The 13,287-nt window shown below is 40.3% G+C and overlaps 1 protein-coding gene across 3 annotated transcripts in view; it reads left to right on the forward strand.

Moving 5' to 3' along the window:
• rhbdf1a (rhomboid 5 homolog 1a (Drosophila)) overlaps nt 1-13,287 on the forward strand; it is a 37,699-nt gene that overhangs the window by 21,054 nt on the left and 3,358 nt on the right. Inside the window, exons 2-17 of one of the 3 annotated variants that reach the window (XM_042504215.1) lie at nt 3,644-3,788; nt 3,876-4,015; nt 4,550-4,657; nt 7,315-7,528; nt 8,077-8,283; nt 8,489-8,611; nt 8,742-8,905; nt 9,289-9,540; nt 9,660-9,771; nt 9,873-9,947; nt 10,052-10,213; nt 10,322-10,422; nt 10,517-10,580; nt 11,449-11,543; nt 11,642-11,717; nt 11,840-11,940. In XM_042504215.1, the coding sequence (XP_042360149.1) occupies nt 3,672-3,788; nt 3,876-4,015; nt 4,550-4,657; nt 7,315-7,528; nt 8,077-8,283; nt 8,489-8,611; nt 8,742-8,905; nt 9,289-9,540; nt 9,660-9,771; nt 9,873-9,947; nt 10,052-10,213; nt 10,322-10,422; nt 10,517-10,580; nt 11,449-11,543; nt 11,642-11,717; nt 11,840-11,940 (2,111 nt within the window). In that variant the 5' untranslated portion in view covers nt 3,644-3,671. The remainder of the gene's footprint in view (nt 1-3,643; nt 3,789-3,875; nt 4,016-4,549; nt 4,658-7,314; nt 7,529-8,076; nt 8,284-8,488; nt 8,612-8,741; nt 8,906-9,288; nt 9,541-9,659; nt 9,772-9,872; nt 9,948-10,051; nt 10,214-10,321; nt 10,423-10,516; nt 10,581-11,448; nt 11,544-11,641; nt 11,718-11,839; nt 11,941-13,287) is intronic. The other 2 variants (XM_042504216.1, XM_042504217.1) reach the window with 2 other exon arrangements.

Below are 13,287 nucleotides of genomic sequence, written 5' to 3' on the forward strand. Positions count from 1 at the left end.
AGGCATGTAGTATAGCCATACTTTTTACCGTTTTGGTAAGGAACAAAAAAAAGCAGCAACACACTGAAGATTGTGTAGTGTACAAAAAATGTTTTTTTTCCATGAGGCCTGCATATTTTTTAGATTCTTTGCCATAGGAGCACTACATATTCACATGATTCCAATGCCAACTGCATGACAAGGCGCTGCACATCTATTCTGCGTTGCGCAATGCACGTTTAACTTTATTTTCTGGTCAAGAGTTACTGAATGTTCAACATTGGTAAAATGCTGCACTCGTTATTGTCACTTTTTACTCAGCCATCCAATCAAAGTGGAGGAGAGGCAGGGCAGATTTCCTACCAAATAGACAAACTGTCCATTTCAAATGTCCAAGTGCTGAAAAGCAACAATGGAGGCAAAATATGTTACTATACTGAAGGCTATTGATACATGCTTCATTTGATTTTATTTAGTTCAGATAATTATGTTTAAGATTTATTGTTTTTCACTATGGTATCAAATTTGGTGTTGAGAATTGTGGAATTTCACTGGTATTAGTGTCTGGTCTCGTGACATGCCTATGTTTGATTGGAGAAGTTATGATACACTCAGTTTTGGTTTATTTCAGTCTATATCGATACGCAGCGCTCATTATTATACATCAGGTTTTGCTGGCATCTTCTGCGAGGCTTTATTTACACATCTGTGTGTTGAAGAGTGTTTTGAATGATCAGAAAACTTTTTTCTGTTGTGTAAAGTGCAGATGTTTATTACTCACTGTCATTTAAAGCTGTGAGATATTTCAGCCACCCTCTCACTTAATTTACATAGTTTGAATGTTTTTTTTTTTAAGTCTGTCTGTGTGGGCTAATCTGGCAGCAAGTAGACAGCAGGCATCAAGAAACTATGAAGCAGTAATTGCCTGTAAAAGGCAATCACTCACATAGAGACCACATGCACGTAAGGACGAGGGGAGCGGGAGACAGAAGGCAGGAAAATAGCCTAAAGCGGGAGGAGAAGTGCAGTGCAGGAATAATGAGAGTTGTTTAGTTTGCTTCAATCCTTCCCTCTTTCACTCTCTGGAGGCAGAGCAGCATCAGCGCAGTATTCAGGGCAAATGGAGTTAAAGCGGGAGGAGCCAAAGCTTAAGCAACCAAACAATGTTTAGCATGGAAGAAAATTAGGTTTCCCTCTCTGTCTGCTCTCAGTTCCAGTCTGCTCCAATCTGCAACCCTAAAGCTGATGCCCCCTCCCTTCACTGATCTGCTCTATATCAGGAGCCCCGCTGTTTGAACTAATGGTGAAAGTAATTAAATGTCGGGTGTTCTAGCCCGGGGCAAGAGAGAGGGCTGTTGTGCACAAGCTGAGATACTGGATTTGCATTTCCCTAACGCTAATAGTCGGTCCGTGAGAGAGAGCAAGTCTGTGATAATTCTTCTTGGTGCATTTACAGGCAGTCTTCATTTTAGTAATGCAAAAAAGTGCAGCAGAGTGAAGCAGAATGTGTCAGAAAGATGTCACTTTGCATCTGTTTACTGCTCCTCTTCCATACACCTCTCTGTGTTTCCCACACTCAGCAGCCTCTGACTCTGCACCAGCTGGCTTTGGTTCTTGCTAATCTGATGTCACAGCCCAGACAATGTCACTGGAGGTCAGACATCATTGAATGTAAAAGCCTAATTGGTGCACAAGGCCAAAATCTTTCAGAATGACAGTAAAGAAAATATGTAACCCAACCATAATGACTTACAAAGCCCTTTGCTGTTGTATAAATGTACAATCTAGTTTTTCTGTCTCTTGTAGCATGCTCAGTAGCTCTATTGTGGTAGAAATGTCAGCATATGATATATTAACTATACCAGTGTCCTTCTGGGAACTGGTGGATTGAGAAATATCTGTCAGCGAGAGTCAGACCGTGTTTAAATATTAACACATTGGTGATGACCCCTGCTGCCCCCAGTCTGAGGTTTTCCTTCCGCCTCTGCTGAGATCCACTGACAACACTTCCCATCATCACTTGGGCTAAAACAGAAGCCTGTGGTGTGCTGAAATGGCAATGGGAAGCAGATGTGGTGACCAGAAGTCATGGACTTTTTCTTGCCAAGGAGCTGGATCTGAAAGAAAAGACGTGAGGACGTGACCTGTTGTGACTACTCAAATCACAAAGCCCCTGATGCAACATCAAGGCTGAGTGTGTGACGATGCCATCTGGTGAAACAGGAATAATTTAAGCACAGGAAAAGGATTCTTTAAATTCATTTGGTTTTGTAACAGCGCTGTAGCTGTGGAGACACCCTGTTTCGCAAGTTTACACATTTGCGCTTCGCAGAGAGGTGGTCATTATTTTGTAGCTTACATTCCTTGTGTCTGCAGAGTGACTGATTGCTTTAATCAATGATGAATGTATAACTATTTATATGCACATTTTTGTGGGGTGATCATTTGATGTGCAGATGATGCCTGTGTACTGCTAAAGGAGCAGTTTTCCGTGGGAATAACGGGATTTCAGTAAATTAACCACCAGGCCTAGAGAAGTGAGGTTAGATGGTGGGACAATAAAATGAAGGCCTGGTGATAACAAGGCTGCAGCTACAGGCAGGCTGTCTGATGGTGAGGTTTAACTGTGCTGCACCTCCTTTAGTCCACAGGCCTCGTCATGGGAATGCATACACAGTCATTAGCCTCTGATAGATGTCTGCTGAAAGCAGAGCATTTTTTAACCACACAGAGGGATTACATTTGATTTTAACTGTAGAATTAAGGGATTATTTTGAAGACTGCAAACTTCCTCACTCTCCAGCAGGAATATTTATTGCCTTTTTTAAATGGCTCTGTGAACTGTTTTGGGAAAGGGGAAAACAGCTGTAGGCTGTTCTCAGTGGTTTCTCCTTTACTATCAAACGAAAAGAAATTTTTGAACCCCCATGCTTGAATCAAATAAGGGGCCTTAGCACCCTCTTGTGAAACAATTTTGCAGCACAAAATCATTGACCATCATGTTTACAGCTGCAAACATTACTCTTACATTTTGATTATGCACAAAATCACCAACAATGAATTGGTGAAGTTTTTCTTTCAGGGTTGAACAATGAATCCAAAAACGGAGAGAATTCTGAAATAAAAAGGGGACAAGTTTAAGAACTGTACGAAAACAATAATTCACAAACTCTCAAGCAACTCATGCAAAAATAATTTAAGTCTCATTTATCCAGATGTAGGCTCAGTACTTTCCATTTTTGCTAAAATTTCACTATTTAAAACATTTTCACATTAACAGTCTAATGCCTGGATGAGTAGCACACCTAGGCAAGCAAGTGCGTAGGGTACTTAAGTTTTGCAAAAATGCATGTGTTTAGGAGGTAGTGAGCAGCTGGATAAATGAGTTTTGGATGATACTGCACGAGTTGTGTGAGAGTTTGTAAACAGAATATTTGATATCGTTTTGCTGTTGTTACTCCAAGTCATCAAGAATGTATCAGTTTTTGGATTCATCGTTCAATGTGGAGGCATGTGAGAAAAATGTGTTTTCTTAACAAATTCAATGTAACTCTGAGTAATCTGTGTATAAATGGTCATTCTGTGGGTAAAGCATTCCTTTAAGATTACATGTGATTCATTTAGACTCATAATAACGTCACCTTCTCCCTCTCTGTCTGTGTAGCTGGCAGGCCTGGGGTGGGACAGAGAACATGGCTGAACCACGGCGGGAGAGCACCAGCAGCCTGCAGAGGAAGAAACCTCCCTGGCTCAGACTGGACATTCCCACGGCTCAGATGTCTCTAGACGAGCCGCCCACTTTTGTTCAGGTGCTCACCGAGTCTCCATTTTGTCACCCTTGTCATTTTAGCAATGACTTGTGTTCACTCTTTCCCTGTGTGTCCTTTCCTGTGTAGCCGGTGAAGAGACAGGGGTTCCTGCGCAGTATCAGCATGCCAGTGGAGACCTCTCACCTCCAGTCCCCACCCCGTGACCTCTTTGATACACGGCGGCCTGTCTTACAACGTCAGTCATCTATCACTCAGACCATAAAGAGGTAAAGACGGGATTTGTCAGTGTCTTTATAGAAGTGGGTTGCAGCATGTATCAAGATTACTGAATCTGAATCTGATAAGAATAGTAAGAACTTCCTTTGCAGACAAGCACGCCAAATGTTTTTTACATCAAATAGTATGTGTCTTGAGTGTGCAGATTATGGTGTAAAATGCTACAGTATGTACTGTAAGCAGCACGTGCTCATAGAAGATTCATGAGTTAAATGAAGGACGTTAGCAGCCCGTTTCCCATGGCATGTAAAAAAATTAACTTTTCCATTTAACCACAGTATTTATGCTCCTCTTTCTCCAAACTGCATGGCTGTTTCTATCACCTGCCTGGTAATAACTTTCCTAATGCTGTAAATCTAAATGAAAACCTAGTCTTATTCTAACAATCTGCTTTGCTGTCTCTGCATGATACAGTACTGTCCAGCTGCACTTTTCCTTCTCACTGCCTGTTGTCTTTTCTCTTTCCTTCTCCTTCCGTCTGTCCCTTTCCCGCCTCCTTCCGGCCCCGCTCTGCCTGGTCACAGCAGCAGAAGGGTGCACTTTGAGCGGATTAACACGGTTCCCATTAAAGGGCAGCGGGCTGCTCGACGCAGCATCAGGAAACATCACTCGCTCTCCAGGACTCTGCTCAGGTATGGCAGGAAGTCCCCCATGTCACAAGAGTGCAAGTGTTAGGGTCAGGGGTCAGGTCAGGTGTGTGTTCTCACTTATTTGATATGAGTAAATAAGTGATTATACTGTATGTATAAGGTAAGGTAAATTCTATTAATACCACACCAGGAAAATTAACTTGTTGCAGCAGCTCAAGAGATAAAAGAAAAAGAAAGAAAGAAACTGAGTGAGGGAAAAATTAAAAAGAAACAAGACAAAAAAAACAACAAAAATAAAAATGAGATAGAATTGAAAAATAATAATCATACAAAAGTTATATACACTATATACACCGGTCACTTGTACAGATACTGTTTGTCCATCATGGATGTTTGCACATGATACTTTTATCACACACAATGTTTTTTGGCATTGCATAAAATATATGCAATATATGCACAAGTAGGAAAAAAGCACAGGAATGTTTCACAGCAAATTCTAAATGATTTATTTATTAATAAAATGAAATGGATTCTAAATATTTGAAAGTTTCAGTACTCATTTTCTGTAGTATTTATACAACCAGTACTGGCTGCACTTTCTCGCTCTCTCTTGTTGGTAATGTTTACTACAGTCATTCTGCTCTTCTCTGCTAAGAAAATAACATAGGCTTGTTATATTTACCATTTAATGCAAATTCGAACTTGTATGTCCTCAGTATGTCAGTTTTCCCTGTGGTATCAAAAATAGAACCTAATGTCAATATTTATAGGCATTATATCACAGTTAGGAACATGTACACATATCCAAAAAAATTTTTTAGAGGTGCTGGATCAAAAAATCAAACTAAAATAACTAAGAATAGGACTGGGGAACCACAAAATGTATTAAAAACTCCCAGTAATTGTAAATTTGAAATGTTTCAATCTAGCAGATCTTTGTCAGGTATTGTCAAATCACCATAACACAGCTGAACAATCAGTATGAAGGCACAAACACAGTCATGTCTCATGTGATGGTGATTTGACAATATCTGACAAACATCTCTGTTAAATAGAAAAGTTGCACAATTAAAATTTGCAGTTTTTGCAGTTGTATCAAAGTTGGAAATTCCAGTATTCATGTGATAACACTAATATGTATAAGGATATGTATAGAGACTGATATGAATAACTAATGACAACTTATAATTATATGATAATATGTATAAAGGATCATTACACAGTATAATCATGTTAAATTTGTTCATAGTAATAAAAATACAGGTTAATATGCATGCATTAAATACATGTTATATAACACACACAAACACACACACACACACACACACACACTTATAAGTAATACAATAATATATAATATGTATCATACATCTGAATAAATAGGATCTATATACACCATATTCGAGGTGTGTTTAGCTTCCAAAGTTTTGCCATGATTTTGCCAACAGTGATTTAACATTTAGATTTTTATTTAATTCAAAGTCACAAAATTTACAAGAATAGTTGGTTGTCACTCAGCCAGCAGCTGTTGAAGCTCTGAGTCATAAAGATTTCCTCTTCAGTGACTCATAAGAGGACCTGAAACCAAAAGCTGCCATTTTCGTGTTACCGATTCCTCTTTATTCATAGCTGCAGTAATGACCCAGCTGGTCAGTGCGAAGAAGGGCAACACATTTCCCTACACATCTGTCAAACAGCATTCATCACAAGAGGCTGTTGCTTCTGAGTGGCACTTGTTATTGAAGCAGGGTTTTAAGGCTGACATGCTGGGCCTGAAGGCTTCCATAACGGACACTGATTAGATAAGATATGTTCACCCATAGAAACAAAAGGTTAGTGAGGGCATGTTCACTGCTGCAAAGAAAGGAACATATAAGCTAGAATATGAGCTGTACAGTCTTGTCACCGGTACATATTTTGAGAGCGCAGAACCAGACAACCAACAGAAAGAGTGAGCTGAGCGTGTGAGAAATAGATTCAAACTGAACGTTCACTCTGCAGCTGGTAATTAGCGTAGAAACAGCTAGCTCGCCTGAACTCTCCTTTGAAGAATGTTTCCACTTCCACTTCCTGCCCTCGGGGTGCAGTAACATTGTTTGCTCTGGTACTTATTAAGCTTCAGCTTCAACAATGTGATTGCGTGTATATTCCATCAAGGTTTGGTGGAGTGGGGGTACGAGTGGAGAAGGACACAATTAAAATCTCAGAATACCCTTCATTCTCTGTTAATTGGATTTGCTGTCTGCTTGTGTCAATTAAGATTAGGAAAATGTGAATAAATTGGATTTTATTTGCAGCATTAGAACTTCAGTAAATCCTCTCTTGCCCTCTCTGTGAACAGGTAGACTTTGGGAGAGTTTTTATCTCTCCACCTTTTATTCTGTGTGTGTGTGTGTGTGTGTGTGTGTGTGTGTGTGTGTGTGTGTGTGTGTGTGTGTGTGTGTGTGTGTGTACGTGTACCTGGCTACCTGTCTTTCCCAGTGTGTCTGGACATGAACATGTCGAGGCTTGTCCCCTCTACTCTGCCTGTTACTCGCACTATCTAGGGCACTTTTTTTCCTGGGAAGTGCAGTGGTCTCCACATACAGGGCTATCAATGAGTGCCTTTATATTTCCAGTTTCACCATGCCAGATACCATTTAAATGTGTGTGAGTTTGGTGACCTGGAGCTGACAGGTCAGTGTTTGTGATGTTAGGGGAACAGCGGACTGGTTTGGGGTCAGTAAGGATGGCGATGCCACCCAGAAATGGCAGAGGAAAAGCCTACGCCACTGCAGCCTGCGCTACGGAAAGCTGAAGCCACAGGTGATTCGAGAGATGGATCTGCCCAGCCAGGACAACATCTCTTTAACCAGCACAGAGACCCCGCCTCCTCTTTACGTGCCCTCCTCGCAACATGGCATGCAAAAGGTAAAAAAAAAAAAAAATCATGGGTTGCTTTGCTAATATTTGAATTATTTTTTATCTATATTTTATAATTATCATTATTGCATAATTGTTTTTGTTTTTTTTAACTTTTTTTTTTTAAAATAAAAGTTTAAGCACTTTTTGTAAGACTTAGCTGCCTTGTTTGAATTTTTTTTGCCTTTTTTTTCTTTTTTCTTTTATTTCAGTTTTCAGAGAAATATTCATGTAATTTTCTGGTATGTTTTTTTCTAATTTTTTGCTAATGTTGAGGTCATTTTTTCTTCCATTGATCATTGCCTTCTTCCCATTATTTTGAGAGAAATCAAGAATGTTTTTTTCAAGTTTTAAAGGGTTAACTGATGTTGAATATATATATTAACTGGGACATCTACTTAGCACCCATGACCAAAAAATTACTTCCTTCTTCCTTACTTTTTAAAATGATCTTGTTTACAGCCTGTGCTAAATGTTTAGGTAAGGTAAAATCTGGCCGTCTCTTGATAGTGTCTGGCTCTTTCTAACTACCACTTTTTTAACCCATTGGACTCCAGATTGTGGACCCGTTGGCGCGAGGACGAGCCTTCCGTATGGTGGAAGAGGTGGATGGCTACAGCGTGCCTCAGACCCCGATCACCCCTGGAGCCGCCTCACTTTGTTCCTTCACCAGCTCCCGCTCAGGTCTCAACCGACTGCCTCGCCGACGAAAAAGGGAGTCTGTGGCAAAGATGAGCTTCAGGGCTGCAGCAGCGCTGGTCAAAGTGAGTGATCCACTGAACACATTACATACAAATTTGTACAATTCTTCCAAAAATAGTACAAATATAAACAGGAAAATAAATATACCAAAACACTTGTTGTGTACATGTTTCTTTCTGTACTTTATCACTGCTTCATTACTTATTTACTGTGATGGAAAAATTACAGCTATTAATGCATATATGTTTGTGTGCATGTGTTCCTTAGGGGCGTTCAATACGGGAGAGCACTCTACGACGGGCCCAAAGACGAAGCTTTACCCCTGCCAGCTTCATAGACGAGGACATGGTCGACTTTCCTGATGAACTGGACACATCTTTCTTTGCCAGAGTAAGACAGGAAAAACAACAGTGTTGTCCTGCTGTGGTTTTTATGTGACATTTTTTATTTATAAATAAAACTAATTCTCATTTTAAAAGCCCATGAGATAACTCATTTCTTTCCACATTGTCTTTTCTAGGACATTCTGATGCAGGAGGAGTTGTCCACGTACACAGATGAGGTGTTTGAGTCGCCGTCTGAGGCGGCCATGAAAGAGGCCGAGCCCAGCAGCAAGAAGGATGAGACGGAGCTGACAGGCAGCGCCCTAGATAAGACCGAGCTGGAGAGAAGTCATCTCATGCTGTAAGTTACCCTGCTGAAGCCACAGCGTTAGTCATTCAGGCATTGCTTAAACCAGCATTTTTAAAATAATGATTCACATTGTTACTGGAAAACAGTTATCACCCTAAGATTTCAACATATGTCGGTGTACAAAATGGTTTTGCGAAAACAATATATGATAGATAGATAGATAGATAGAGAAATAGATATAGCTAGAACTTGAAGTGAGGTTCTTTTCTTTGGCATTTGTACTTGTTTTCTACTGTCCTTTTCATTGTGAATTGCTGAGTACCAAAAGAGTGTAACATAAACATGGCAATTATTGTTCTAGTTGTTGCAGATGATGCTTCTGAGCCCTTAAAAATAATCGTAATAATCGTCATTTCCTCTGTTATCTCTTTCAGACCTCTGGAGCGAGGGTGGCGTAAAGCCAAAGAAGGAACTCCCGGACCACCAAAGGTGCCCTTGCGGCAGGAGGTGGTGAGTGTTACTGGACAGCGGCGTGGGCAGCGCATTGTTGTACCTGTCAAGAAGCTTTTTGCCAGAGAGAAGAGGCCTTATGGATTGGGCATGGTAGGGAAGCTCACAAATCGTACCTACCGCAAACGCATCGACAGCTACGTCAAGAGGCAGATAGAGGACATGGACGACCACAGGTACTGCACCTCTCCACAGATTTGTCTAATGACTCTTTCTCTCTGCTTCCCTCAGTGGATGGCAGTGATGGATGATGGGTTGTTTTTTTTGAAAAATATACACTCTCTGTCTCCTCTAGGCCTTTTTTTACATACTGGATCACCTTTGTCCATTTGCTCATTACTATCCTGGCTGTATGCATCTACGGTATTGCACCAGTGGGGTTTTCCCAGCATGAGACAGTTGATTCTGTGAGTAATGGCTCAGTTGCGATGATTTGATAACACACTTTCACACTCGGCTCCTTTCATATTGTTTGTACTTTTGGTGATTGGAATGTCTTGTGATTTAGGTTTTAAGAAACAAAGGTGTGTATGAAAATGTCAAGTATGTACAGCAGGAGAACTTTTGGATCGGGCCGGGTTCGGTGAGCACTTTTCTCTTGATAGAGCATCAAGAATAAAAGCAGTAATCACCGGTAAAATCTTTAAATAAATACTTTTTTTTTTCATTTTATCTGTCCATTGTTAGGAAGCTCTGATCCACTTGGGGGCCAAATACTCTCCGTGCATGCGGCAGGACAAACAGGTGCATGATCTTATCAGGGAAAAGAGAGCTATTGAACGCAACTCTGCCTGCTGTGTGCGGAACGATCGCTCCGGCTGCGTCCAAACCTCAGAGGAGGAATGCTCGGTCTGTCAACAAACCTAGTTGTTATATGTGTTCCTTGACCTTTACGATTTAAGTACAGATAGAAGCCTTGCACAATTGTAACCTCTTATTTTGTGGTTTTATCTCTAGAGTACTCTAGCTGTGTGGGTAAAGTGGCCGAGGCATTCCAGCACACCTCAGTTAAATGGTAAAGACAGACAGTATGGCTCCGTGTGCCATCAGGATCCCAGGTAAAATACTCGAGTAGTTCTTCCATTGCACTATATAAATGAAAGGAAACTAGCTTGTAAATATAATATTTGCATGCTGTTTATCTCATAACAGGATATGTCTAGAGCCCGCCTCGGTATCGCCTCATGAATGGCCTGATGACATCAGCAAATGGCCAGTGAGTACAGAACAACCCTGTTTGCTATTTAGGCATAAAAGGGGGGAGATTATAGATACGGTTGTTTTGGAAGTTATACCACAGGTTCAGTGGGAATTAATCATCTTTGTTTCAGTATTTAAAGACGTTTAAGGATAGTCTTTAATTAAAAAAAACAACAATATATTTTTTGTATTACCTGTAGTGCTATTTATCTGTCGTTTTGGTGTGAGTTGTCGAATTTTGGAGATATGGGCATTAGAGATATCTGCCCTCTCTCAAATGATCCACCCATCGCTCCTCCACAGTGACACCCTTTCGCCCAAATATAGACACTTCTGGCTCCAAAAAAACAAGATGGCGATGGCTGAAAAGTATTAAACCAAGGCTTAAAAACAGGAATCAACAAACCAGTGGTTGACATCACATTAGCTACATGCACTTTTTCACAGTCTGTGGTAGATGCACGCTTCCTTCTCTGTGTAAACACAGTTGTTGGGTGCAGTTCAGAAGAAAGGAAATAGTTCTTTCATGAAGCTGTTCACAACAAGGTCTGTTGATTATCTTAAGTAACTGGGTCAGGATTTCTGGAAAGAGATCTTGCTGTTGAGTTTTTTAAAATGTTTATTTGGGGAGGGTTTTGGGCGCCACAAAACAAGTGCCATCTAGTTCCATGCATGCAAGTTGTTTTTTTTTTCAATGGCACCATAAGATAGATTATGAAACTGCACAAATCTACCACACCAGGCTCCTGTTTCAACTAAAGATATGGTATCTCCTTTTATTTTTATGAATCAGAGAAGTAAATTGTATTTTGGCAAAGATGAAGATTTAAAAACTACAAATCACTTGTGACAAAAATCTTTAAAGAAAACCTTCTGGCTGTCAGATTTGTACCAGGTACAACACAGGGAACCACACCAACCTGCCTCATATAGACTGTACCATCACAGGCCGACCCTGCTGCATTGGAACCAAAGGGAGGTGAGGAGATCTAATTATATGATGAATTTTTTCCTGAACTAGTGAGACACACAATGATGAGTTTACTAATTTAGACATTTCTTCTCATTTTATTCAAGGTGTGAAATTACATCCCGGGAATATTGCGACTTCATGAACGGCTACTTTCATGAGGAGGCTACCCTCTGCTCTCAAGTAAGCAGCTCTCTTTTTGTGCTGCATCCGTTGCTATTTTTAATCTGGTGTACTATTTTGTATAATTTTGACAGTATGACTGAGGGGCCTTACTTTAATATGCTGTTTATGTTCTTCCTCAGGTGCACTGCATGGATGATGTGTGTGGACTGTTGCCTTTCCTCAACCCCGAGATCCCAGATCAGTTTTACAGGCTCTGGCTCTCACTTTTCCTGCATGCTGGGTGAGTCCGTAGCTGTCTGCAAGTAGTATTTTTTTATTCACCCAGAAAGTCCTTTGGGATGGAAATCTCTTTTCAGAGGAAGACCTGGCTGAACGTGAACACCAGTGACAGTTTCAATAAAAGTAAACAGACAGGAAATACAATCATCTAACACACGGGGAAGAACCTAAATCCAGCTCAAGCAAAGCAGTTGCATTTTTTTTCACTTACATGGACTTTTATTGTGAGTGAAATTTTTCCCAAGAGGGCTAGATTATTCAGATGCAGTTTGCTCTGCAGATTTTTCCAAGTCAGCAAAGTAGAAGGCTTTTTCTCCCAGTTTAGTGCAAACCCTTCAAACCTGGTAAGAAAGCCACCTGGATGAACGTGAAGACTGCTGGAAGTCTGTGTCAGGAGAGTACAGACATAGTGGGGGAGTTTGCCCAGCATGGCCTTGCACTAAAAAATATACAAATGAAATTGTCCATGTAGTGACGGCCAGATTACCAAATCATAAAGTGTAAAATGATAAGTACAAGACTAGAGTTAGTTGTAAATCGAGCAACATCACCCAACCATAGTCCAAACGTTACTCTGTGAAAGGTTTTTTTTTCATTATCCTTTGCTAATGTATTAAGTCAAGCCTTATTGCAAAATAACAACCTATTTTTAATATAAGCTTCTTCAGATTTTCTGGCTTCCAAGGCTGGTAAAGACAGTGACGGTGTCTCAGTCTGATATTCTAGATCAGTGTTTTCAAGGACTGTCTTTGCACTGAGCGGGAAGGAACAGAATGATTAAAAGATCAGAATCAGAGTGAGGTTTATTGGCTCCCATGTTTGGCATATACAAGGAAATTGACTCCAGCTGTCAGTAGCTCTCAGTGTATTCATACTCACATCACAACAAAAGAAATGCATGGAGAGATAAAGAGATTCTCAGCGAAGATGTGAAAGAAAAAAACAAAAGACAAACAACAGCAGAGGAAAAAAGCTTTCAGCAGCTCAGGTGAGGTTACTTTTTGTCAGCTAAATGAATGATAAAATAGAAACTGAAGCCAGAAAATTACCTTTGGAGTCAGCAGATACATTAGAAACATTATATTACATCCATACAGAAAATGTAATCACATCAATTGTACCACTATTCATACAACAAACACACATTGTACAGCAAGCAATCAGTGCAGAGGAGTGTAGATTAATTCAGTTTGTTCATGGAATTTATTGCACAAGTAACATAAGATGCCCTTTAGATCTTGTTGTGTGCCAGAGGTACTCTGTAGCATCGCCCTGAAAGAAGCAACTGAAATTCATTATGGAGGGGGCACTCAGTAATACCAGTGATTGACAAAGCTTTCTTTTGTGC

Source organism: Plectropomus leopardus, chromosome 17 (assembly GCF_008729295.1).
Source record: "Plectropomus leopardus isolate mb chromosome 17, YSFRI_Pleo_2.0, whole genome shotgun sequence".
Lineage (NCBI taxonomy): Eukaryota > Metazoa > Chordata > Actinopteri > Perciformes > Serranidae > Plectropomus > Plectropomus leopardus.